At 36.7% G+C, this 25,829-nt stretch overlaps 3 protein-coding genes across 7 annotated transcripts; 1 reads left to right on the forward strand and 2 right to left on the reverse strand.

Annotated features, from left to right (window-relative positions):
- Nucleotides 1–2,798: 2,798 nt before the first annotated feature.
- Nucleotides 2,799–5,571, forward strand: LOC129303282 (FCS-Like Zinc finger 10-like). Its single transcript, XM_054942498.1, is given in 4 exon segments — nucleotides 2,799–3,061; nucleotides 3,786–4,246; nucleotides 4,249–4,888; nucleotides 4,999–5,571. Coding segments are annotated over 3 exon segments (1,245 nt in total). The 5' UTR covers nucleotides 2,799–3,061; nucleotides 3,786–3,798; the 3' UTR covers nucleotides 5,156–5,571.
- Nucleotides 5,572–9,103: 3,532 nt separating this feature from the next.
- Nucleotides 9,104–15,510, reverse strand: LOC129303361 (probable E3 ubiquitin-protein ligase RZFP34). Of its 3 annotated transcripts, XR_008591459.1 has the most exons (13): nucleotides 13,252–15,509; nucleotides 12,542–13,154; nucleotides 12,367–12,454; nucleotides 11,877–11,936; nucleotides 11,713–11,745; nucleotides 11,071–11,148; nucleotides 10,935–10,978; nucleotides 10,713–10,753; nucleotides 10,544–10,626; nucleotides 10,351–10,442; nucleotides 10,138–10,249; nucleotides 9,466–9,900; nucleotides 9,104–9,360 (listed from the first exon to the last, which is right to left on the reverse strand). XR_008591459.1 is itself a non-coding variant. In XM_054942638.1 (12 exons), the coding sequence occupies exons 2-12, from the start codon at nucleotides 12,727–12,729 to the stop codon at nucleotides 9,790–9,792; spliced, it is 930 nt and encodes a 309-aa protein (XP_054798613.1). In that variant the 5' UTR covers nucleotides 12,730–12,791; nucleotides 15,289–15,510; the 3' UTR covers nucleotides 9,373–9,789. The 3 variants fall into 3 exon arrangements, 2 of the variants coding, with proteins under 2 accessions (XP_054798613.1, XP_054798612.1); XM_054942638.1 differs by lacking the exon at nucleotides 9,104–9,360 and having other exon boundaries at nucleotides 9,373–9,900; nucleotides 12,542–12,791; nucleotides 15,289–15,510; XM_054942637.1 differs by lacking the exon at nucleotides 9,104–9,360 and having other exon boundaries at nucleotides 9,373–9,900.
- Nucleotides 15,511–18,249: 2,739 nt separating this feature from the next.
- On the reverse strand, nucleotides 18,250–23,386 carry LOC129303357 (uncharacterized). Of its 3 annotated transcripts, none has more exons than XM_054942634.1 (7): nucleotides 23,257–23,386; nucleotides 22,324–22,595; nucleotides 21,316–21,976; nucleotides 20,866–21,065; nucleotides 20,520–20,764; nucleotides 19,294–20,069; nucleotides 18,250–18,999 (listed from the first exon to the last, which is right to left on the reverse strand). In XM_054942634.1, exons 2-6 carry the CDS (start codon nucleotides 22,593–22,595, stop codon nucleotides 19,375–19,377), a joined length of 2,073 nt encoding a protein of 690 aa, XP_054798609.1. In that variant the 5' UTR covers nucleotides 23,257–23,386; the 3' UTR covers nucleotides 18,250–18,999; nucleotides 19,294–19,374. The 3 variants fall into 3 exon arrangements, with proteins under 3 accessions (XP_054798609.1, XP_054798608.1, XP_054798607.1); XM_054942633.1 differs by having other exon boundaries at nucleotides 19,119–20,069; XM_054942632.1 differs by having other exon boundaries at nucleotides 19,114–20,069.
- Nucleotides 23,387–25,829: the final 2,443 nt, after the last annotated feature.

The following is a 25,829-nucleotide window of genomic DNA, read 5'->3' on the forward strand; positions in this document are numbered from 1 at the left end:
CGAGGGTCGTTTGCTATCATTATTCATATTCTGCTAGTTGTCTTCATTTTGGGTTTCTCCCAAGTAATCCCAAACTACTTTGGAGTCATCTGGGCTTTTGATGCTCTACCTTTCCAAGCCCACCTCCCATCTAAAAGACTTGTTCCTACTAGATCGGCTCGTAAGTTTTCCCAGGCAATCCCATATAGTCTTAGAGTTTTCTTAAGTCACTTTATCCCTATTCTAGGCATTCCAGGGTCTCTTATCTTTCTGCCTACCATCACTTCTCCTGAGCTGTCGTTCGCCAGAGTTTATCTCCACCATGTTGACTGTGGCAAATGGTGGGAACGGGTCCTCGTCTATAACCATGGATTCTTTCTTAGGAAATTTTAGAACTCCCTTGTTAATCCGATCCTGGATGATATTCTTGAACCCCCAACACGCCTTGGTATTGTGACTCTATGAATGATAGTACTTATAGTATTCCTTCTCTCTCTTTCTATTCTTCCTTCAAAGTGATTTTATGATTAGTAGGTAGGGAGATAAAGTTTTCTTTAAGAAGGAAATTGAAAATTTTCTCTGTTTTAGTGATATCAAAAGTATACTGGATTGCGTTCAGCCTTTTAAGAAGCTCTCCAGCCTTCCTTATCAAAGCTAGGCATGTGCATGTGTAATTGCTAGTATTCTTTAGTTCTGCCACTACCATATTTAGGTCTCCAAAATAGATTCCTGCCATAGTCCGTTGGTGATAGTCCTCTTCCTTGAGCAGTTCATCATAACCTCATACTTCAATCACAAGTTTGTAGAAATCTCAAAATTCCATCCCCTAAAATTTCTTTCAGAATTCTATATCTAGTCTTGCTTGTACCAGTTTGACTAATTCAATTTTTGAAAGCGGTGCGTGACACCTGCTCCTCAGACGTTTGAACCTTACTAAGTATTGGTCCGTCGTTTCTCTGGCCCATTGTGTAAGCTTGCAGAGTTTTGTTATGCTGATCTCCGGCTCTACCTTATAAAACTGGATATGGAATTTCTACTCCATTTCTATCTAGCTGATGATTGAGTTATAGGATAGTGACATATACCATGTGAACGTCGGGTCCGTGAGAGTATTTAGTAACAATCTTAGCTGTAAGTTAGCGAAATTCTTATAGTTAGCAATCTTGCTACATTGAATTGTGAACCTCCAAATGTGCTCCAGTGTCGACTGCATTTTGTGCCCTAAGAACAACGTGAAGTCAAGGATCCTATATCCCCAAGGTTATGGGTTGTCCCTGTCTATGTACTCTGGATATGATTTTTAAGAAGGGGGTCAATTGGCCTCAGCCTTGGTCCATATATATCGTGAGTAGCATCCCTTAAAGCCTTTATGTTCACCACTTGGTTTTGAGGCTCGATCTGACTCTCTAGGATCATTATCATGCCCTCCAGCCACTCGTGCTGGGTTCCTATAAATAATATAAAGGATTACTTAAAAGGATGAGTATGAGAAAATATTTGGAGGTTAGGGATGTCTTTTATAAGTAGGCGGCCCCGATGGCTATCACTTACATTAATTCCTCCTTGCTGTCCTCTAAACGGCCCTAAACTTGAGCCTGCTTCTAAAGGAGTGCTTCTTAATGACGCGGCTATATTCTTCATGCCGTCATGTAGAGCCTGCATCATGATCTGCTGTCGTTCTTTCTCCTTGCGTTCTAACATTTCCAGGATAGTGCAAAGAACCTTTGGTTCTCTTCCAACTGCTTATCCATCTGGTCTTGAATTTCCCACAGCATTTCTGCCATAAGTCTATTGGATATAATCAGTAGGTTGGGTTGTCCACTTCTTGAATTTAAGCCAGAGCTCGTGCTGCTACTACCTATCTTCATTGGCACTATGTGCTCATGATGTTTAGCTGCTTTAGCATCAGGCGGTAAGTGTTCTAACCCCGCATGTGCAAAGGTCCCTTCTGGTTCGTGAGAACCAACACTTATTTCATCAGTCCTTTTGTCTTTTTGCGTCCTTGCAATCTTTATTACATAGGTCCCATTAGGCGTGCCAAAAAATGTTTGTGATAAACAACAAATGTCAGGCGTGCCAGAGACACTGAATCTCAATTGATAACAAAAGGATCTTGAGCTTTTTTACCACAATTTACTCGAATGTAAAAAGATACAAAGCTTTGGTAGAACAAATATTCAATTTTTATTGAAATGTGAAAATATTACAGACCTAAAACTGACAAATTAACTAATAAACTAAAAAGGGCTAACAAAGGTAAAATTATGAGTCTTTAATTGAGTGTTGACTAGTTTTTTCTGTGTCTTCTTCTTCTATTTATAGTGTTAAAGTAACGATAGCCTCTTTTTTGAAACTTAGCACGTTTTGTCGAAGAATTAGGAGTCTCGCAAAACTCACGGTACGGTCTTTATTTCATACTCTCTATTTTGATAACCAGCTCATTTCACTGAGATAATTAGTCGTGAGGTCCATAGATTTTGACATTACTTAAGATCGTATCTTTCGTGCCAACGGTCTAATATTTGCAGTTGATGAGATTTCGGTATGTTTACTTATTGTGGCCTTTATTAAGCCTCGGGGCCAACTCTTTTCGTTTATATTGGGCCTGATTAAAATATTAAATTTTTAAAAATATTAAATTTTTTTATTTATATCCTTATTAAATATTTTATATAAAATTTTTGATAATAGTAATATAAATTTTTTTGAAGTTTATGAAAAATGTCTACTAATTCGCAATTGAATCACGGTTTTGCAAGGAACAATGTCACAAAAATGGGACGAGCACAAAACGAAACACTACAATTCTGTGGGCGTGTACAGAGCTGTGTACAGTAGTCATTTATTCGAGAGAGGGTATGTGTCAATTCTAGAGAGAAATCGGGAAAAAAGATGGAGAGAGGGAGGAGTGTTTCAGAAGCTCACTGCTTCGCTGATTTTGAGGCATGTAGAGAGAGAGAGGGGAGAGAGGGAGGAGTACTACACAAGTTTCACAGGCCCACATTTATATTGTATTAGGGCCTCCTCTCTTCAACATCAGTCTCGCTGAAAGTTTCCTGAGCTCTCTCAGAGAAATCCCCAGGTGGGTCTGGGTTTTCCTCAGATTCTTTTATTGTCTTTGTTTTTCTTTGCTTTTGATAGTTAGTCGATGGATTTTAGACGATGTCGGTCTCCCTCGTAGGCTTTTTTCCGGTCCAGGTTTACCTTGTATTTTATTTGACTGTGTCTTGTGTTTTGGTTCTTTTTGGGGGTTTTCAATGTTCTACTAAAGGCTTAGGCTGGTTACTGTTAGATGTCATCGATCATATCGCGATGTCCGGTAAATCTGCTGATACATTTCTGATATATATATATATATATATTTTTTTTTCTCAATCTGGGGTTTTCGTGTTTCTTCGGTACTCCCCCCCCCCTTCCATTTCTTAAGAATTTGTATTTGCATATTGTTTGATTGGAGGAGTGACTTGGAATGACCCTAGCAATCTTCCGATGGTCCTTACCCTTCGCATTTGGGGTTTTTACTTTGAATGTCGTTTCTGTTCTGAGGGCTTTCTGAATGAAGTGACATTTCACCGTCTAATATATCCTCCATAATTTTTCTTGATTTAATTATTTTATTTTCTAAGTCTGCGATTATAGTCGAAATGCCAAGCTTTTCCTTTGTTTTTCTAACATGAATGCTCACCATCATGATTTATGCGTTCAAAGGTTTGATCCTTTCTCGGCTGACCATACAATATTTATTAATGTGGTTAGTTGCTTGATATTGGTGATTGTTTATTCTAGTTTTGTGTTTTGTTTGACAGGTGTTTTGAGATAATGTTGAGGAAGAGAACCAGGTCACTCCAGAAGGATCAACACCTCATGGATCATGTAGCAAACCCTGATGCTAATTCGGACTACTATTTTCAGTTTCAATCTCTGGGGAGAAACATCAAAAGCAATTCAATTTTCAATGCACCTCGCGTGTTCGTAGGTCTGGGTCCTAAGGGCTTACTAGATTCTGATTCAGTTAGGAGCCCAACATCTCCACTTGATTCTAGGGTCCTGTCAAACTTAGGAAGCGCAGTTAGATCCCCAAGATCATCTCCCCATGAGGGGAATCAAAAGAGCTGGGAATGCGGCAAAGTAGGCCTAAGCTTAATAGATTCTTTGGAAGATTGTCCTAGACTTTCTGGGAAAATTCTCCGACCATCAGAGAGTAAGAATCTTAGTCTCGGTCCAAAACCGAGGGTGAAAATCCCAAATTGTCAACCCTATACTGATTCTTTGAGGCATCTAAATCCTTACCCAAGGATTTTTGTAAGCCTCCTTATAGTAAGAGTGGGTCTATTTCTGGCAAGGGCGAATCAAAGGTTCTTTTTGAAATTGGAGAACCCCACCAAGAGATTGAGCCATTTGGGAAAAGTAGGTCTTGTTCTTTGGACTCCTGCAGTCCATTGAAAATCCTGTCTGGTTTAAATCATTCAAACATTGATTCCATCTCTGAGATTACGATGAAAAATATGATCACCCGAGTGAACTCTCCCCCTTTTTTTAACGGAGGAAGCCAGAACTCAAGCACCTTATCTCATACAGAATTCGACTCAAAACCTTCATCCATTTGCACATCAAATGAATTTGTTGGTTCTTTATCTGCTGGTGAGATTGAACTTTCTGAGGACTACACGTGTGTAATTTCCCGTGGTCCTAACCCAAAAACTACTCATATTTTCGGGGACTGCATTCTGGAAACTCACTCTAGTGGTTTTGGAACCCATAGTAAGAACAGAGAAGGGGATGATGGAGTACTGCCCAATGTGGTCAACAGCTTACAAACTCCAAACCAATATCCCTCTAGTGACTTTTTGAGTTTCTGTAACCATTGCGACAAGAAACTGGAAGAGGGGAAAGATATTTATATGTACAGGTAACGCTGACAAGTCACTGACTGTTGTATGGTTTCTGTTTGACTCTTGAAATAGTGTTAACTTCATGATAGATTTTATTATAACCGTGGTGTTGATTGACATCTTGCAGAGGCGAAAAAGCATTTTGCAGTTTAAGTTGCCGTGCTCTGCAGATCATGATTGACGAGGAACTTGAGAAGAAATCAAATCCATCTTCTGTTAATTCTTCTCCAAAACCAGAAAATAGTGAGGAACTTGTTGGAACTGGCATTTTCACAGCTGCCTAGAGAGGCTTTTTCTGCCACACCCACCATGGCCTTGACAGTGGTGGACGCAGCTGATCATCTGTTCATAGAAGAGCTGTTTTATGTGCATCAATCAGCAGCCATGGATGATCATTTTGTACATCATTGCGTTTGCCATTGGTGTTTCAGCTTTCATGCTCGTGGTGGATTATTATGGCTTTTGGACGGCTAGTTTTGGTTTTCATATAACTAGAGATAATATGTTATCAGACTTACTGATGCTGGTTGCTTATCACCCTTAAGGGTTGAGGCTGATTTTTCTGGCTTCCCCTTCTATTCAATTTACCTCGTATTACCTCTACATTGTGTCAAAAATCAATGTATACTATCTGGACCTGTTTTTGGCCGAACGATACATGTGATCTTAGCAGAGTACTATACAATCACTGTATTTCTAACCTTGACCGAATCTTGAAGTTTTGATGGATGTTGCCGTTCTGACTTGTTGGAATGTGATTATCCTAGTTTCACTAGGCCTACTGACTATCGTTCAATGAACTTTTAGGAGGCGGATGAACCTCCTAATCGGCTAAATCCAAAATCTTTTCAAGCTTTAGAATGTTATTCCAAATTCTACTTAAAGCTGGGTTCTGTAGTACATTAAACGTGAACTGACGGGCATGCATGCTATCTAATAAATCAAATTCCCACCTCTACTGTGGATTAGCTTGCTTTCAGACTCCATCTGGTTGTTCGATGATCTCCATGTTTTAATTCCAGTTAAAGCATGTTTTTAGCTTCCAGCATATCATTTCGGCCGTTCTGCTTGTAGTTGTGTTTTTATTCTGAAATTACTGTATTATTTCTGACCCCTCTAAAGGCGTGTCATCCGAGTACTCAAGTAATCACGTCACAGAGAGGCAATTAGCTCAAACATGTTATGATTCCTTCAAGGACCTTTTGAATCCAAACACGAATTTCAGAAATGGACGCACGAATTTTTAGAGAAAGCATGATTGGTCGGTGAAAAGCGAATCCAAAAGCGACCCCACGTTTTTTAAATGGAGATGAAGCCCTTCAACGGACACATAAAACCGTGGGGTATGGGTCATCATGTTGACTCGTGAGTTTTGTTTAGGCGAGAAAGGCGGGGTAATACTGGGCGGTGTTGGTTCAAGACTCGTGAGTTGATGGTGCAGAAGTGCTGGGACAAGTTTATGAAGAAACAAAATTAAGGAAATGATACTTTTTTCAATAATCCCCAGGCAATTCAGGAAATAAATAGTACTTTTAGTGTTCTTATTCTGAAAAAAATCTCCTCTTGAAATGGACGTGACTTGAGACCCATAAGTTTATGCAATGTTACTTTTAATACTATCACTAAAGTAATTATTAATAGGATGAAGGCTCTTTTCCCTAATATTATATCTCCTAACCAATGTAGCTTTGTAACCCAAGAGGTCATTCATTCTATGAAGTTCATGCAAGGTAAGCGTGGCTTCATGGGCATAAAAAATGACTTGGAGAAGGCTTACGATAGACTTAATTGAGATTTTCTTTCTGACTGCATGGACCATCTCAAGTTTCCTGCTCATATTACTCATGTTATTATTCAAAGTATGTCTTCATCTACTATGCAACTTCTCTGGAATAGCAGTAAATTTGAGGCATTCTTACCATCTAGAGGAGTCCGACAAGGTGACCCTATATCCCCTTATTTCTTTGTTATTTGTGTGGAGAGGTTGGCTCACCTAATCCAGCAAAAAATAGATGATACATAATGGGAACCTATACGGCTTGGAAGGGTTCGCTGATGATATTATTCTCTTCACGAAAGCTTCGTCAAACCAAGCCAATGTGATTAGTGTTTGAGCCAATTTTGTGATAGTTCTGGGATGAAAGTGAATGCTACCAAGAATCAGATCTTTTTCTCAAAAAACGTGCAAATGTTCGACAGGACGAGATTAGCTCTATGCTTGGATTCACTCAAACTGCAAATCTTGGCTGTTATCTTAGAGTTCAACTTCACACTAAACCAATGGGAAAAGAAACATTTTATGATGTCACTGACAAGGTTAAAAAGTGTCTCTCGTCTTGGAAAGCTACCACACCGTCACTTGCGGGGCGAACCACTCTTGTTGCATCAATCAGCTTTGCAATACCATGCTACACCATGCAAACATCTCTTGTACTAGCTCATACGTGTGATACTCTTGATTGAATGAATAAAGACTTTATATGGGGCTCTATGGAAGACAAAAAGAAAATCCATTTAGTGCCTTGGAATGATGTGGGACGGAGCAAAATAAACGGAGGACTTAGTATAAAGCATGCGAGGACTCAAAACCAAGCATTTCTTATGAAGTTAGGATGGAAATTAATGAAACAGAGAGATGACATCTGGGTGCGGGTTATTAGAAGCAAATACAAATGTGAAAGTGACGTGATTCCAACCATCAATAAGAGAGCAGGCTCAAATGTTTGGGCTGGTATAAAGGCTACCTGGAAAGGAGTGCGTGAAAGCACTGAGCTTGTTAACAATGGACAAGATGTCAAGTGGAAATGGGGGAAGCATGGTACTTTTTCAGTTAATTCTGTGTACTACCACTTGTCTAGGGAAAAACCAACGAAGGACATGATATGGGGAAAACTTTGAAAGTTGAATATTCCTCAATGGTGTAAGCCATTCATGTGGCTTGTCTTGCATAATAGGTTGCTCACTAATGAAGCACAGAAGCAAAGAAAGATGAACACTGATGGTCGATGCACTTGGTGTCCTGATTGGAAGGAAGATGCGTTACATGTTCTTTGAGATTGCCCACAAACATACCAATTCTAGTGCCGATTAGTGCATCCCAGCCATCAAGGTGTGTTTTTTGACATGAATCTTACACAATGGCACCGATGGAATTTGAATGGCCTAGGAAGCAAGATGTGTCCAGATTGGCGTGAATTGTTTTTGGTGTCTTGCTAGCTTTTTTGGCAAAGAAGAAACAAGTACATTTTTGAGAACGAAAGTAGAAGCACTGAGTCCATACATGCACACGCACTCTCTATCCTTTCGAGCATGGGAAACAGAAGGCTATTATAGCTTGGGTGAATTTGTCAAGACAAGTAACAGAGACTAAGACTACTACCTGGCAAGCTCCTCCACAGGCATGGATCCTTACCAATGTTGATCGCACCTTCTCTCATCGAATGGGTTCAGGAGGATGTGGGGGGTCCTTCGTAATTATACTAGATACTTTATTTTTGGGTTTATTCATGAAAATATTGCCACAAATAGTCTAGAAACCGAATTTTGGACAATATTGCTAGGGTTGAAGGAAACGTGAGACTTAGGGTACCGAAAAGCAATCGTGGAAAGTGATTCTCTTGAGGCAATTTATCTTGTAAATAGGGAGTACAACCCTCTTCATGATTACCACTTGCTTGTTGGCAAGATTGAGGAATTTCTTTGTAGAGAGTGGCATGTGAGTGTGCATCATACTTGTAGACATGGTGATGCTGATGCTGATAGCTTTGCCAAGCTAGCCCTTAATACTTGGCCAAGATTCACCGTCCCCTAATGTTTTTTTTTCTTTTATTAGCTGATTGCAATAATACTCCCCAGCCTTGGTTAGGCTGCCTATATTTATAAAAGAAAAAAGGGAAACAAAAATTTACATTCAAATTCAAAGTTTTAGATAATACACTATCTTCTAGTCAAAAAAAAATAACATATCACCAAATTGATATTCTTTTCATCTTAAATTATAAGATACTTTTGAAAAATATTTACTGTTTTAAAATTTAAAACACTTTAAAAAGATTAATATTTCATTAAATAAATTTATATCAATATTGCCCTCTCTTTTTCTATTTAACACTAATTAGATGTGAGTTTGAAATTATTAAATGATAATGATAAATGATATATATTTTTTAAAGTCTATATTTTTATTTTAAAAAAATAATGTAATTAAATATATTTAATAAAGATTATTGATACAGAAAATTTTATCTTAAACTACCTTGTAATTTAAGATGAAAGGAGTATTTGTTAATGCTACAATTTTGTATATTAGAGTTGATTACTCAGGAGGTGGAGATGAGACTATATTCTACAAGGAGATATTATTGGTTACGCCCAGCCGAAGGAGCCCCGCAATCTCGTTCCTTTGTTGTGCTTTTAGTTCCCCCGGTTTTGGGGAAGGCTATTGGTGATCCATGCCCGGAAAAGATTACGCCACCCCAACATCACAACACTACCAACACAGTTCAATCAGCGACCAAGTTACCATAGACATCAATCAATTAGGTACTTCAAACTTATAAAACAAATATTATTAAAAGACTAATAATCACAGTACATTATTCCAATGAACGCAGGTTAACACCGGAAACACAGATCGATTGCAACAATGACTTTCCACCAGCCCAACACAACACATTAACTGATCCAGCAATGACGATGCCCCGACACGTAATCAAACATAGAGAACCAGGGTTCAGTACTCTTGGCATGTGACACAGCGCCGTGAAAGTAAACCACCCAGTCAAAGATTCCGACACGTGGAATTCCTCGTACTCCATGGAGGACACACTGTTGCCACCACCTTCTCTAAGCACAAGAATCAGGTGAGCCCAAATGCAGCCTTGTCTTTGAGTAACCAATTAACATTTTTTCCACATCCTCAACCTCTTGTCTGTCGCGTGTTGTACGATTTACAGTTCGAACACTTCTGAGCTACAACATGGAACCGAACGCGCGAAGTTTTTCCACAATCATTGCAAAGGATCCACACCTGTTGACAGTACTCTTATTTGTCAACCATAATCGTATTATACTAAACGGTCAATTTCTATTGAACCTCTAACTATCGCATGCCCAAATAAATAAAATAGCATAAGACCCCTGGGTCTTCGTGTCTAAATGTAGATGATAGAGCCAAAGACAAATCAAGAGCCATATATCGGTATTTGCAAGATGATGCACGTAACGCCATCATAATCTGAAGGAGGGAAAGAAAAGGAACACTGACCATTTTATTTTGGAATGGCTCAGGCATGGGAGTAGCAGCAATCTCCTGGTCAAACTTTTCCCAAACCTTTGACATGTCACAAACTGACTTCGAGCAAAGCGGGCACGCATACCTGATGCAGAATCAATACATTAATCCAACAAGAATCGAGTTCGCAACAAGAGAGTTTCAGTCGAGAAAGGTACAAGGAGACAAGAACACCGTGACACTCACTGGAAATGTTCTCTCATTTCATTCAGGCAACTCTTGTGGATTGTATGCCCACAAGGCATAACGGTAACATCATTTCTGGATTCAAATAAATACTGCAATCACCATTTTGGGGTGTGCTTCAGTCAGCCTCAGCAGTTGAACAAATTGGTACAGAGATTGAAATCAACAAACCAGAAAAGTAGTAAAGTGATACCTCAAAACAGACAGGGCAATCATGATGCATTGCTCCTTCCACACATGGGTGACTATTTTTAATCATGGTAGAGTAGCAGCATCCTATTCAAAGAAACCATGCAGTAAAACAGGTAAGAAATATTAGCATCTTCTTAACGCTAAATCAAAAGCATAGGGATGCAGCATACCACACTTATAACAATGGAAGAAATTATCACGTCCTCCAACTCTGTATCACAAGTAAAACACACGAGAATTATTAGTCTGCTTACACTTTGAAGTGAAACAGTCAATCCCACAAGAAAAACACCAGTCAAAGGATCCAAAGTATTGCAATTTTATTTTCACAAAATTCCACAACTCCCATTCACATCTCAATATAAAGGACTAACCAGATTAGCAGTTTATACCTGCAAATCCCACAGCCATTGCAATGATACTGTTGCTTAGATATCTGCAAGCACACGAGAAACAAGATAAGTAAATTAATCTAGCGAACTCCCTGAAGATAAATACAATCATCACTATCCAGATCAAATAACTTACATCATCATCAAAGAGCTTGCATGTCTCACAAAAGTATTTTCCCATACAAACACCACAGTTTATACAGTTCTGGCGAACCTGGAAGAATGATAAATTGGAACAAGAAAGGTGAGCTATATGGAGATCATAAGTGATACTTTGGCTCGTGATACATGGCTTAACAAAAACAACAAAACAACAACAACAACCTTTATCCCACTAGGTGGGATCGGCTACATGGATTACAAATGCCATTGTGCTCTATCATTTATCAAGCTTTTAGAAATATTATTAATTAAGAGATCGCGTTCACATGGCTTAACAAAAAAACAGCAGTAAATAAGATGGGAGTAACAATTTGGTTTCAAGTAGCACATTGTTCATCACTTAACATCTTAAATTAAAATCACATTACTAGCAATTAACTTGTGCAAAACATCTAGAAGAACCTTCATAGACTGATAAGATTCTTAATAACCCCAGCCAAACATCCTCGGCTTCTACAATGTGTACTAGCATGAATACAAAAACAAACAAACAATTGAAGAAGCATTTTTCATCTTGACGCCCCCCCCAAAAAAAAAAAAAGAGTCGGCTTAAGCTTGCATTTAGACTTCTCTTTTTAATTTGGATACCACAATGGAACACAGATGCTGGACTCACCTCTTGTTCAGTCCCACAAAGTGAACATATCACCTGGATAAGTTAAATAAGTCAAGGTTACTAATCAGCATTGAGGAATCACAGAACTGCAATATTGCATAAATTCAAGGGATGCAGACTTTGAGATAATTAAACACGGGATGTGTTTAAAAACGTAAGCATACCTGTCTGACCTGATGGCGGGGGATGTCATGTCTATACTTCTGATCAATGTTGATATTATTCTGCAGCAAAAAAAAGTAAAAGTAAGTGCCACCAAAAATAAAAGGAATTCTACAAACTCAGAATTATTCCTGCTAATAGCATGCCACAGTACATGCATAGAAAAGTACAATTCTGGGTTGCCGAGCACACAATGGCTCCACATGGGGTGGTGACTGGCGAGTCATGCCAACCATGAACTTGACACTCGACATTTGATTTGAAAAAACTAGCATTTACTTTTTTCCAATTCAAACAACTTGATAACACCTACTTCTCATAGTTCTGCATCAATGAATAATGTATGACCATATCTCTAGAAGGTCAAAGGCTAGGAAGAAATAATAATTGCCCTCTCACTGAACACAAAGCAAATGATGTCCTAATCTGTAAGGGGTAAACAGTGAAACATCAAACCACTTCCAAAAATAAGACGAGGGGGGAATTACTCACTTTTGCCTCATTGTGACAATGACGGCAATCAAAAACCTCATTGCAACAAGGGGCTCGGACACGACATCTCCTCTGGTAATGTGAACATCTGCAAAGAAAGCCAAGCACATTAACAAAGGAAACGGAAGAGAAACAACTTATATAGCAAAAAAGAGATTATGGGCAAGTAATATACCCATATTGCAGATATCCTCTTTCTCGTAACTCATTGATCTTTTTGTCATCCGTTGATTGACTTGATTCTTCACCAGGCATGTGATCTGCATTTGACTGTGGAGCATACACCCCTTTCACATTCATGCGTTTCAGGTCTTTGCACTCAAATGGCAGTGACTCTGAGTGCATAACAGCAACCTCTCCCATGATAATAGTTGTCTTTGAAAAGATTACTAACTTATATAGAAGCAGGCAATATGCCTAGCAACCTGCATGTAGGAAAAGATTTAGAAACAATTCTAAGACTTTCAAAGGCATATCTAGTCACCCCATCAAGCCAGGCAAACACCGAATGCACTGTTGCTTTCTTCTATTCTGCTGCAGACCAATTGAAATCAGCAACAACAAAATTGAACTAAGGTTGGACAGCTCCAATCAGCATCACTCCAAGAGAACACATCAAAAAAAGTGCATACACAAGAATTCCACATAAAATAACAAGGTAGTACTGGGGTACTTGACAGCCTCCAGCAGTAAATAGAAACCAATAGCATGGAATGATCACTTGACATCTTGACGAACTCTTGGAACCAAATCCAACTATACTGGATCCATCCAATAGACACTCCAACCTATGTTAAAAGCAATAAATCACTCAATCAAATAGGTTCCAAATAAAAAGATTACAGCATATGTGTTGCTTTTATTGTCCATGAAGGGCAACCCTACCTTAACTGGCATTTCTGCACCGACTCCTCCAAGAACTGAAACTTACCAAAGCCAAATACATTTCATAACATCTGCACCATTTGTAGATCCTTTGCTCAAAATAGCATTTATTTCCTTCATTATCTGATCGCTTGATAACGAAGAGCTATGTAACAATGTTGTGGCACCATTGCTGGAAAGATCATTAATGCCACTCCAGCAACTAAATTATCCATATTCAAGATTCCAAAGTCATTACCCAAATAAGCAGTGGGTTTGTCTCTTCTAACAACAGATGCTATTCGATGAAGCACAGGCAGATTTTATTGTATGGATGAAGCATGGAGGGAAGATGGTCTTGATAGGAGTGGTTAAGTAATCAGCTGTGAGATTGAACAATGAATGTGGCATAAAGCAACCACCACACTGTTTAAATTTATATAGGAATAATTAACGAATGAAAGATTTCATTACTGGTGCTAACGGTGCAAACACAAAATCCTATAGACAGCTGCCTCCTTGAACAAAATAAAACCTGGTTCAAAGCTGCTGCTTATTTGACCACTCCTTTAACAAGATACCAGAGAGAAAGGGATTACAATAAACCTCAAAATGGCATAACTCACAAGGGTGGGGCTCCAAAAGTTCTGTTTCTTCAACCACTGGAAAAAAAAATGTTCTGCGATTGGCTGAACCACAGTAGATTCAAGCTGGCTGCATAACCCATCAAAATTTCCCTCCATAAAGATTCCTAAAGCCACATGGTCCCTCAACTAACTAGACTTTCGTGAGCCTTTCAGGCTGGCAGACTCATGGAAAATACCTAATTACATAACACCTTGCACGTGAACTGCCTCCTAACAAATAAATTAGCTAAAATGCTCTCCTTCACCCAAGGAATTAAATACACAGCTTTAAGCCCCCTCTTTCAAAGGTCTACTTACTCTCACGTCTCAACATTTAAGAAATCACAGACCAAAGAATGACACAACGGATAACTAATAAAGACAAAAATTCATTTCCAGAAAGGATTTGGGAAATGTCACTAAACTGCAATGATCCTAGGGTTCCAGGAAATGAGCTCTGCTCATGCAACCCACGCTGCGGAGACTTTGTATGCAGTTCAATACTCAACTAACAGCAATCCTCCATAAAATTAAGTGTAGGTTTGTAGCATCACAATTATATTCACAAGTACATAGACAGTTGCTACATGAAGACGCAATAGTTAGGTAAATTGTTGTCAGCTTGTTTATAAGCACAAGGAAAAACCGATCAGAGATGCAAACCTACACTTCCGTCATACAAGGCATAGAATTATTTTACACAGAAAATCCTAATCTTTTCATCTGTTCAAATCTCCAACAGCCTCGCCATTTTTTTTTTCGTCCTCCTTACAAGTGAATAAACTCATACTTGTTTCTCAAGCTAAGTTCATCGTTATGAAGCAAAAGAATAACCATTCGCAAATACGATTCAGCTCAACAGATACACGAAGAAGTAATCACTGTCAATGACAACAGCAATCCAGTAACAAACACAGTCCAGAAACATCAACCACAAAAACACGAATATGATATATAACAAACGGGTAAAAACAAAGAATACAGCCTCGACCAATCTTTTTAGGAATAAATTCCTTCTACTTGAAGATTACATTCACTATCATCAATTCACAAATCGTTAAGGGGAAGGCAACCACAAAACCCTCCCCTCGAAGGCATCCAAAGTTTTCAAGCACGACTCTGTCCGGCTCCAGAATTTCAAATATTAATAACGCGTCATCGTGAATGACAGCCAAAACACACCAATTTCCCAATCCTTCAAAGAATTATCATATCTTCCACCAAAGCAATTCTCCGAAACTAAACACGCCATATCCTATGGCTACTCAAACAGCTAAAATGCAAGGAGAGAGGAAGGAAAGAAAAAGAAACTACAGCCACATTACCTAATAGAAGAATCGAAAGAAGCTCAAAGAGAACACAATTATTTAAACACAGCGAAGAAACAAAAGAGCAAATAATGAATACTGCAAACTGTCACAGAACAACGAACTTTCTACTTGGAGTGAGAGAGACGATTTGGTCGACGATCCAAATTGCAAACAAACAAGACACAATGACAAGAAGATCCAATGAAGTTATAGCGAAGCTCCTATTAGAATCTCCTTTCACGTTCAGATACGAAACGGAGATAAGCCATAGCTGAGAGGGAAACCAATCAGAGCGGAATTTATAGCCCGTGGTGGGAAACGGGGATCTCATTCGGGAGCCTTCGAAATTGACCTGATTTAACGTGAAAATGAAAGGAAGCGAAGGCTGTGAGTGAAGGGGACGAAACACTGCTGTTGACAGGTTGTAGGTCCACGATTCCCAAAATTATCCCTCTATTCTTCAAAATATCTCCAAACTGTTCCGGTTCAAACTTTCGGTTACAAATGAGTTAGCAAAGTGGAACGTCTCGGATGGATACGGTGACGTGGTGCCCAATCCTTGGATTTGCGTGCAAGTCATTGTCATTCATTCATCGCCCCTTCTGCCACACACCGTACTTCGGTCTGCAAAGGCCGGTGACGGGTGCGTCAATCAATGTGGAAATACATTTTTTTAATAGTTAGTGTATTTAAATTTAAATAAGATAATATTAAAAAAAAATCTTATTAATATCTCCATAAGTATGTTGTCCTGAAATTAAAAAATTAAAAAATAATTTTAAAATATGCTCTATAATAAGAATCAGATGAAATAAATTATTGAGGTTTAGTTTAAAAAAATATTAAATTTATAAATATATTTGATTTTAAATTTAACGTGATTTAGTGTCCTAAATGTTTTAAAAAATAATGTTTTGTTGATTATGATTATTTTAGTATTATCCTTTATTATTTCACTTGGGTATTATTATAAGTTTATAAAAAATAAGATTATAAATTAAATTTAATGAATTTAATTGATATGTATAATTTTGCCAAAAATACTTTGTAGTTTGAGACATCTCTTCCTAACATGAATGGTAGAAATTCTCTCAATTTCAAGGTGCTAAAAATTAGGTTGATTATTGAATCATTTAACATACTGGTTGGATAGTTAATTGTTAAAATCATGGTTAGACTGGCCATGGACAAAATATTTCATTAAACTAATCAAAATAAAATACCAATTCAAAGTTTTCTTAGTTTAACAAATCAGTTAACTTGGTTTTGGCTGAAAAATTGAATGACAACTCCTATATTATTTCCTCTAGTCTTTATTATAATAAGGCATTTAACCACCTCATGGGAACCATTAAAGGTGCTTGGTTAATTAGCTTTGTTTGAAAATATAATAGATTTCTTATTTTACCTACATTTAAATGAAACATTTTCAAATGCATATTACATTTTTTTTATATTTAATGAATTTAAATAGGAACAATAATAAAAAAAATTAATAATATTTTATCAAGTGTCTTATATTGAGGACAAAAAAATTCTTTTAAAAAGCATCCTATAGTAGAAATCAAAGATAGTACATGATAACTCAGTTAAAATTTAACTTTATATATTAGGATTCATATCAAATTTTATATCATCAATCATGTTGATTAATTAAGAATGTAAAAGATATGTCATATGTTTATAATTCATAAATGGTACTCCCTCTACTCCGATTTATAAAATACCTTTAGATGTAATTTTTTATTTAAAATATAGAATACCTTGTAATAATTAAACTATTTTTTAATTTTATTTATTTTTAATTAGTGTGAAAGTATTTAATGTAGTAATATTATTATTTAAAATTAAAAATAAAAATAAAAATATATCTTACTTTTTAATGATATCAAGAAAAAATTAATTATTTTTATCATATGTAAAAAAATTAAAAGTGTTTTATAATGAAGATGGAAATGAATATATTTTTTTAGTAAAATTCGTATATAAATGTTACGAAATTCAAAATTTCCGTGTCCGTCCTGGCCTAAAGCACTGTTGTGTCCGCCGGCAAGGAAGGGGGGGAGGCGGGACAAAGTCGCGTCTAGTGTCCGCCTAGTATTAATAAAATTGGGCTTGGCCAAAAAAAAAATAATGAATTTGGACTAAAAAACCATGCAAATGGGGTACCGAAATGATCACACACTGTAGTCTTGATTCTTGAATGTCATCAGCCGTCTCTGTGGTCCATGTGTTGACACGTAGAAAGAAGGGGGAGACAGACGATGATGATATTTTAGAAAATTGGGAAATCTGACGTGGAAGGATTGATTTCATTTGATGTTACAAATATCTGTGAAGTTAATGGTCGTCTTCATCAGATATGGATGTGCATCTTTTATTTATTTTATAATTAATATCTTATATATAAATATATATTTGTTCAATAATTGGTTCCCTTAGTGACTGAGAGTTTATCTCTTAACAAGCTATTCCCCCTCTTTTATATATAAAATTTTTTAATTAAATTATACAAATAAATAAAAATTAATTATCTAATTAAAAATATAATAATATTTTAATTTTACCCTTTATTATTTTAAATAAAAATGAATCTCTTTTTTAAAATAAAATAATAAAAATACTTAAATTTTTCTCTTCTTAATTTAATAAGAGTATAATAATTTATCTATTAAAAAATACATTAATAATCTCTTATATTTAGAAGGAAAGAAAAAGTTTTAAAAGACTACGGAAGGAGTATTAAATATCAACCAACCCAGTGAAAAGACATGAACGGACGTATAATAGGAATACGTGTCAAGAAAATCAATCGAAGTTGAAATGTTCATCTTGTTTTTATCTTACCCGGATAAAACACAACAAAATAAAATACAGATTGTGTTTGCCAACATTCATAGAATGCTAATGCCGCCAATAACACAAGAACCTCCATTTGTGATAACTTGAGTCGACTATCTGTATGGCCCAAAAACAAAACCTGAGATTAGCTCTTCATTTGAATCCTCACAATCAATCATCATTAAGCTCCTATCCTAACGAAAAGTGGGTAATGATCAAAGATTTTTTTTTTAAAAAAAAAAGGGTCCCCAACAAATGATAGAGTATTTGAAGTAATTGGAATCGTACGTAAATGCTACTCAGCCAGAGCCACGAAAGAAACTACAGCCAGGGAGCCAGGGAGCCAGCATGAATGTAACACATTCAGCTCCAAAGCCAAATACATATTTACTTTTTACACTATATACAAATTCAAACAACGCCAATGAAGTTGCAAAAATTCAGAGGGCAAAACTCAAAAATATCTATTAGGTCGGGTCCTCCAATGTACATTACCAAACGATGTCATGAACTTAAAATCACTTTCTCGAACCAAATGACCAATCGATGGAACTCCCAGTCCCAGTTGCTGTCGAAGATCCAGAGTTTTCAGCATATTTGATAGGAACAATGAAAAAGGAAAGATTTACCAGGGATGGTAAGCAGCAAAACGCCGAACATGAATTTGTGAGATAAATCACAATAATCTGAAAATTAAGAGCTTGCACTTTCTGTGCAGTGATCAGATTTGTGAATGATCCCTTGAAGTGTCCATGGCACACCAAACGCAGCTTCGCTTGAATTTTAAGGATGTCTTGGGACCAGAAAAGAATAAATTCGAGGGGACTTTATTTACTAGGATCCTTCTATTCCTGCCCTTTCCATTTCTTTTGACATCCTGGAGATCCTCCACATCCCTAGAAGGCTAAAAAGGCGATGCACTTACCATAAAGTTTGTGAGACAGTAGCTTGGACATGCTATCATAATGACCGTGGAGCAAAGTACACATTCACTGCAACAGAAAGGTCAAGAACATTTAGCTTACTTGAAAAGGAACATCAATGCAGGAGGAAAAGAGCAGAAAAAAAGATGCTGAAATGAAGTCCAGGAACAGCATAAAACCCACCCCACCGAAAAAATAATTAGGTGGAATATTCGAGAGTGTAGGCAGTACTGTGCAGCATTAACTTATGCAGGCAGAATGGTGTGATTTCATGAAATGAATGATATAGTCACCACTTTCAAAAGCAGAAGTATATCCTTTTGAACTCATGCAACGTTAATTGCTCTAGGAACAAATTCTAACCCTTGCTGGATTACTGCACGCACAAGAAGATCAATTTTACTCCAAACAAAGTTTCTTGTTTCCCTGTTTCTGATGGACTAGTCAGTGGAGATGCTGAAAAAGCAGAGAATTTTCTGCCATTTGAGAACTCAAATCAGATGGTAAAGGCTGCAGCAATCCATTGTTCGACAAGTCTTCCAAGGATTTAATGTCTTGCTGCAATCGAGCCACATGTAGAATGGCATGATCAAGAACTAAAGGATCATCTGGGGGGTTATGAAGAAGATTAAGCAAAGCCTGTTTATAAACTTGAGCAGACAATAATGGCCTTGCAACCTGCCGAGTTCTACAGAAAGTTGCCACCTTAATGACATGTTTACAGAGATTTCCCAGCTTAGACCAGGAACAATCACAAAGTGAAAATTCTGAACCAGGATTCCAAACTGTATACACCAAGCTTCTGTCTGTCTGTGATATGATCTTTGCAAAATGGAGATTTTGATCATCCAGTAGTACATCAACATCTGGAATGTGGAGAGCAAGATACCAAGCATTGGAGGAGAAATAATTTTCCCATAGATTCTCAAAATACCCTGTTTCTACATTGTACTGGTCTAGCCAGTATAACGAGTGAAATTCAGTAGTTAAAGTGTGGATTAGCCAATCGATTCTTGGCCAGAAATTAGCATAATTCTCCTTCAGAAGCCTGGACTTTAGTATTAGGTGATAGGATTCTATTGCAGCATGCAAGTCTGGAGTTGTTACAGGGAGTGACTTTATGCCATTAACCCACATATCTGCAGGACAGAACACAGAAACATAATTGATTCAGACAGTCTTGAGGATTGTGTATTTGTACAGTATTCGATATTAATGTTTCAGGAGCATGGTCAAATGTAATAATTGCTCACGTAACTGTTACCTGGCGGACATGAATAGACATATCTTTTGTTTGGACTGCGAAGTTTTAATTTTGGATTATTTGTCCCACTAGATTTGGCTCTTTTGAGTCACCTATGTAATAGTTCACTATCTATCTCAGGGTCAGGTTTGCTATTGGAATTGATTAATACTAAAGTTGGTAAGTTTTCAGTTTCCATTGGCGGCTCCTATATGTTGAAAATCACACATTGGTCAGATAAAGAAAGTTTGTGATGAAAAAGCTAACCGAAGGCCTCTTCTAATCTTTAAGGGCAAGAGCATATGTATCTTCAATATATACAAAATTAACCAACACTTGAAAATACCTATATTTGATAGCCAATGGCTCTTGAAATAGTCTATGAAGCCACACTGATCAACAAATATTTGCATGAACTCTTCAATGGCTTCTACAACACTAGGCCCACATCTTGCACTGTACAAAATCCCACCCATATGCCTGAACATCTCACGTTGCACCTCAATGTTGCTGCATTTCTTTTGAAGCTTTTTAATCCAAGCACGGCGAACATGCCAGGTGCATAATAGGATGCGACATTGAAAAGCCTCTCTGCAATAAGCATAACCCAACTCCAATTGCTTTTTAGACCCTCCTTCAAAAGAGAAGAAGAAGTTGAATGGAACTGAGAAGAACTGCAGTGATATCTTTACCTTATGATAGAAAAGTCAAAGGATGGATTATCCAACAACACGGCACTAGGCTTCCATCTGGCATCCCTGGTTCTTATTCTTTCACATAGCAACCCAATCCACTTATGTATGCCTTTATTAACTGAGGATGATGTGATAATCCAAGCAACTGGAATTGCATTTTGGGATGTATTGAAAACAAGTAAAGAACAAAGGGGAAACTGTCAAGGGCAGAGAGAAAAAGCATAAGGCATTTTGGTATCACTATACTATAAGCCCTTAAAATTTATATATCATTATGCCGATGATTAATTTTATCACACCATAAACCAGTTTGTTGCCAATGATCTAGAATGTTAATAAAATATGTATCCCTTAAAAATGCATCTCCCTTTAGTGCCATCACAAATATTAAAAACGCATTGTTAAATTTACGGGAAAAAAAGAGCATTAAAAGACAAGATGCAGTACCTTAAGTTTCTTTGAGCCAAATGCTGAATGAAAAGAGATGAAACTATTATGTCCATAACGAAGCATTTGCTGCAACTGCCAATCAGTCTGTATTCCCAAGACAAAGGATTCTGAAACAGAGTTGTCTTGGAAGTAGAAAACGTGCTTCTGATGGCGTTGAACCCATATCCTTACACTGTATTCATCATTTTCCTGCAGTTCATGAGTAGAATTACGAATAATCCTTTCCATGTTGCGCACATCGTTTCGAGTGAGAAAATCATCACGGTTATGTGGTCCACCTTGCTTCTGCATCACCTCTGTGTGGTGCTGTATTATGTCATCCAATGATATTCCAACATAAAGCATAGACATCACTTTTTGACGTAACTCATCTGAAATTCGTGGGGCATACATAGCTCTTGTTCCTACAGCATTTCTGTCAAGCATCCCATGACAAGGTGACCCTGTTTTATCCACGTGTCTTCTTTGGTTATATATGATGAGGGCAAGCAGGGGTCGCATGTATAACCTCTTAACAGTAAAGTGGCATAGGCAGCCCCTCATCATGTGACGCCTTCCTGGCCTGCTCCCCTTTCCTGAAGCAGGTTTGGTACTTGTGCCATCCCTAAAAGCTGATTGACTCTCTCGGTAGTCTTCAGGACCATAAGAACACCAATATCTAAAAATCAACAGGTATAATTATCTAGCTGATTACATAAAGCTTTGAATATTCTAAAAAGGCTCGGAAGAAAATAGCATTTTGGATAACTTCAACAATGAACTTTTCTCCCCAGAATGAACTCTTATAAAAAAGTTAGACAACTAAGCTTTGAAAATATAATAAATATATATACATAATATATATACATAATATATATATATATATATATATATATATTGATATGAGATATAGCCATCCGTCCAATAAATGGCTAAAATCCAGGAGAGACCAAAACTATCATCAAGCATATGTTAAATCAAGAGAGAGAGTCGCCACCCAGTGATTTTAGGTAAACGACATCTTACAGTGTGTATTCGAGATATCCATCAACCCTCGGTTTACTGATGCTCCCTTCAGATCTTTTTCTTCTTGATTCTATGCGGAAGTTAGCAGGGCATTCTGCATTGGAAGACTCTCCTTTAACAAAATCATCCACTCTGGCAAAAGGAATCAAAGCAATATCATCACCACCTTGGCGACCACCTTCTACTTTTACCCACTTTATATGAGCAGCAGAAAATTCAGGACAAGGAGGATCTTGCACTGGAAGGTTTAGAATGTCCTCCATTCTTGGCATCTGTAAATCAAAATAAACGTACAAAAATAAGGCATGTGGGTCTAATAAATTAGCATTACGAATGTTTCCATGGTAGGTGCATTATAATTTACGGACATCACAAGCACGACTGTCACATTCACATATGAGAAATGAAGATGCCTTTGATTTGTAATTAAGAAGCCTTTTATACTTATCAGGTGCAATGAGATGCTGAGGAGCACCGAACGAGTATATCACAGGCTAAAATGAGAAAGACCGAGAAAACATCTATGTCAAGTAGCCATAAAAGGTTTAAATATGCATAGGGTCACCAACACAAGCATACTTTCTTCCCTTGAATTTAGTTCTCAATAGTGGAGCTCAATCTGACAATCATCAACATTTTCCGGGTGCACACAGTCCACTCAACCAAATTCATTGATCTAAAATTCCTAATCCAGGTGTATTAAAAACTGAAACTATTTTTCCCAGTCCACCCTTCAAACAGCCGACAAGATACTTAAAAAAGCTTCATGATAAAAGGTGAATATTTCTCATAAAAAAAAAAAAAAACATAACTTTCTCTCGTTTTCCCTCGAGCGAAAGCGGTTCGCCAGATTGAGGATTCAGAGATTTTTCTTTTTGGAAGAGAGAAATGAAGAATGAGTTGCTGGAGTGAGGAGGCGCACTAGATGCTCACCGTTGACAAAAGTAAGTCTATCTCCGACCACCGACCCCTATTCGTCGACGCTAGCTACGAGACTGAAATCACAACACTAAACGAACAGCAACCTCCAGTACCTGGTCAAAGTTGAGCTACCAAATGCCATGAGGCTAGTTAACATTGGGCTGAATTTCTTTAGGCGCTCTAGCCCAACTATACCTGTTCACCATGCTTCATTGTTATTGAAGAAAAATAAGAGTTAAAAAAAATATACGATCTTCATTTAAAAATATAAAATATTTTTAAACATATAATTTTTTAAAAAATATTTTTAATTTTTTAAAGTATAATTATTGTTTTTTTTAAAAGTGTTCCTATTAATAATAATTTTATATTTATTATAAGGTGTTTAATAAGGATAAATATGAAAAGATAGAGTTCTTTGAAAAGTAAGTAACAATTTTATTGAGGGTGAAATTTAATTAAAAGTATTTTATATTTTCTAATGGAGGGAATAATAATTATAAAAACAAGACTAATATCCTATTTATAGTTTTATTTTTCTTTTTGGTGCTATCTTCTTTCTATCATTGTGTTTATCAAATCAGTGTGCTGGTTCGTCATATGGATCCAAAAAAATATACTCCTTTTGTTTAAAATATAAGGTATTTTTTTAAGAGTTTAATGTTAAAAAATATAAGACATTTTTAGTTTTTTCATATGTAATTATTGCCTTTTTTTAAAAATGTCCCTATTGATAATGACTTTATATTTATTGTAAGACATTTAATAGAAATAAATAAAAAAAGATAAGATTAGTTGAAAAGGAGGTAACTACTTTATTGGAGTGAGATTCAATTAAAAATATCTTATATTTTTAAACGGAGGGAATAGTTGAAATAAAACAACATCAACATCAACATCAAAATTAGTAATACCAGTAGCCTATATTATTATGTTTGGATGGATGGATTTAAAATTTTATAGTTGAAATCTCACATTTAAAATTTATATATTCTAAATTTTTTGTTTAGATGATATAAAAAATTTTAAATCATAATATTAAAATTCTTTTTTTGGATCTTAAATAAAATTTCAAATTTTTAATTATATATTTAAATTTAAAGAAAACTCGAATGACATTAGAGATTCGATCCAAATAAGGGGGGCGGCCCGATCAAAATTGACTCCGACTATCCAAACCCAGACAACATAAGTGGTCTAGACTCAATAAGCTACGACAGCCCAATCCAAACAATGCTTATGAATTAGCACAGGATGATTACAGTAGTTTGAGAGTTGTATATTTGACAAGGATGACTACACTAGATCATTTCCTAATAACATCAGCATTTGGCACTAGATAATAATGGTGATCATAGACTAATTCCAGACTGCAATGGTAGTCAGGTCATAGTTAGTGCTGATAGTTAGGCCCCAATTGACGTTGGCAGTGTAGCCCCAATCAACGTTGGCCGTTTGGTCCCGATCACAGTCGATGATCTAGTCCAAATTTCAATCATCGTCAGCAATCTAATGCTGATCAAAGCTGACTATCTGATCTTTGTTGGCTCACATGTTTGGTCTTGGTTATAATTATCGTTTATTCAAACTGCCAAAACCATATGAAAGGCACGTTTGGGTTTTCAATAACATTGTATAGCATAAACTTCAAATCATCCGTCATGAAGCATAAACTGATGAATGCTTGTTTCAAGTGTGTGGATTTAATAGGAAAAAATTCGACATAAACAACCATTAATTAACTTTACCAGATGGTGTGTGAGGTGAAAAAAAGCTCTTTACAAACACTATTGCATCATATCATCCTCTCACATAATGTTGTCATTCATATCCATTCATGTCCATGGCAAATATATGGCAGGTTGATTGTAAAAGTTCATTCATGTCCCTTGCGCATGACTAGCCTATCTAACTTTATTATTTGTATCTCTTCTGAGCCTGGTGCTAGAAGGTAAAGCCTAAAAGAAATTTACATAAAAAGTTATTGAAGGAAAAATTATAGCAGTTGAATGGTTCAAGAGATAAATTATATTAAAGGAAAAATTTTACTATTTTAATTACCATGATTAAGCATCACATACATCTTTCTCCAAATGATGCATGTCATGGTTATTTGATCCTTTCAACTTTATGATTTCAATCATACATGCTTAGAATGTGAGAAATATTTTGTTTTTCGTTGGAAAAGCATCAAATGATTTTCCAACAACCTCAATCCACTCACCAACTGATCTAGTCACATCCTTTTGTTAGAGAGATTGAATGGCTCTAAAATAAGCTAGATCCATCACGTTCAAATCAAGAGAATTAGGAGGCTGACAATACAAATGAATGTCAAACCCCCTTCAGAAGCTGCTCTACAAAACTAATCACCATCTACATCAACATGGTATGGTGCATTATCTTGCCGTCTAAAAATAGTTTTTCCTGCATCTTTCTCTTGGCCATTTTTCCTTGACGGCGGGTAAAACTTCATTAATTAAGAACCTTCGGCTAACCTCGTCAGTGATAGAAGTAATTGGTTTCATTTCGAGTATCCCTGCTACTTTATTGACGCTTGTCCTTCTTGCTGGAACTTTAGTGAC

This window comes from Prosopis cineraria, unplaced genomic scaffold (genome assembly GCF_029017545.1).
Source record: "Prosopis cineraria cultivar Desert tree isolate PC_DT_omini unplaced genomic scaffold, ASM2901754v1 PC2, whole genome shotgun sequence".
Taxonomy (NCBI): Eukaryota; Viridiplantae; Streptophyta; class Magnoliopsida; order Fabales; family Fabaceae; genus Prosopis; species Prosopis cineraria.

Coding starts and splice junctions, on each gene's coding strand:
- LOC129303357 (XM_054942634.1), bottom strand. CDS start 22,595: ATGCCAAGAATGGAGGACATTCTAAACCTTCCAGTGCAAGATCCTCCT. Junction 21,977..22,323: donor GGATATCTCGAATACACACT/GTAAGATGTCGT, acceptor GTTGATTTTTAG/ATATTGGTGTTCTTATGGTC. Junction 20,765..20,865: donor TTTGACTTTTCTATCATAAG/GTAAAGATATCA, acceptor TGCTTATTGCAG/AGAGGCTTTTCAATGTCGCA.
- LOC129303361 (XM_054942638.1), bottom strand. CDS start 12,729: ATGGGAGAGGTTGCTGTTATGCACTCAGAGTCACTGCCATTTGAGTGC. Junction 10,754..10,934: donor AATGGCTGTGGGATTTGCAG/GTATAAACTGCT, acceptor CTTGTGATACAG/AGTTGGAGGACGTGATAATT. Junction 10,443..10,543: donor ATTGCCCTGTCTGTTTTGAG/GTATCACTTTAC, acceptor TGGTGATTGCAG/TATTTATTTGAATCCAGAAA.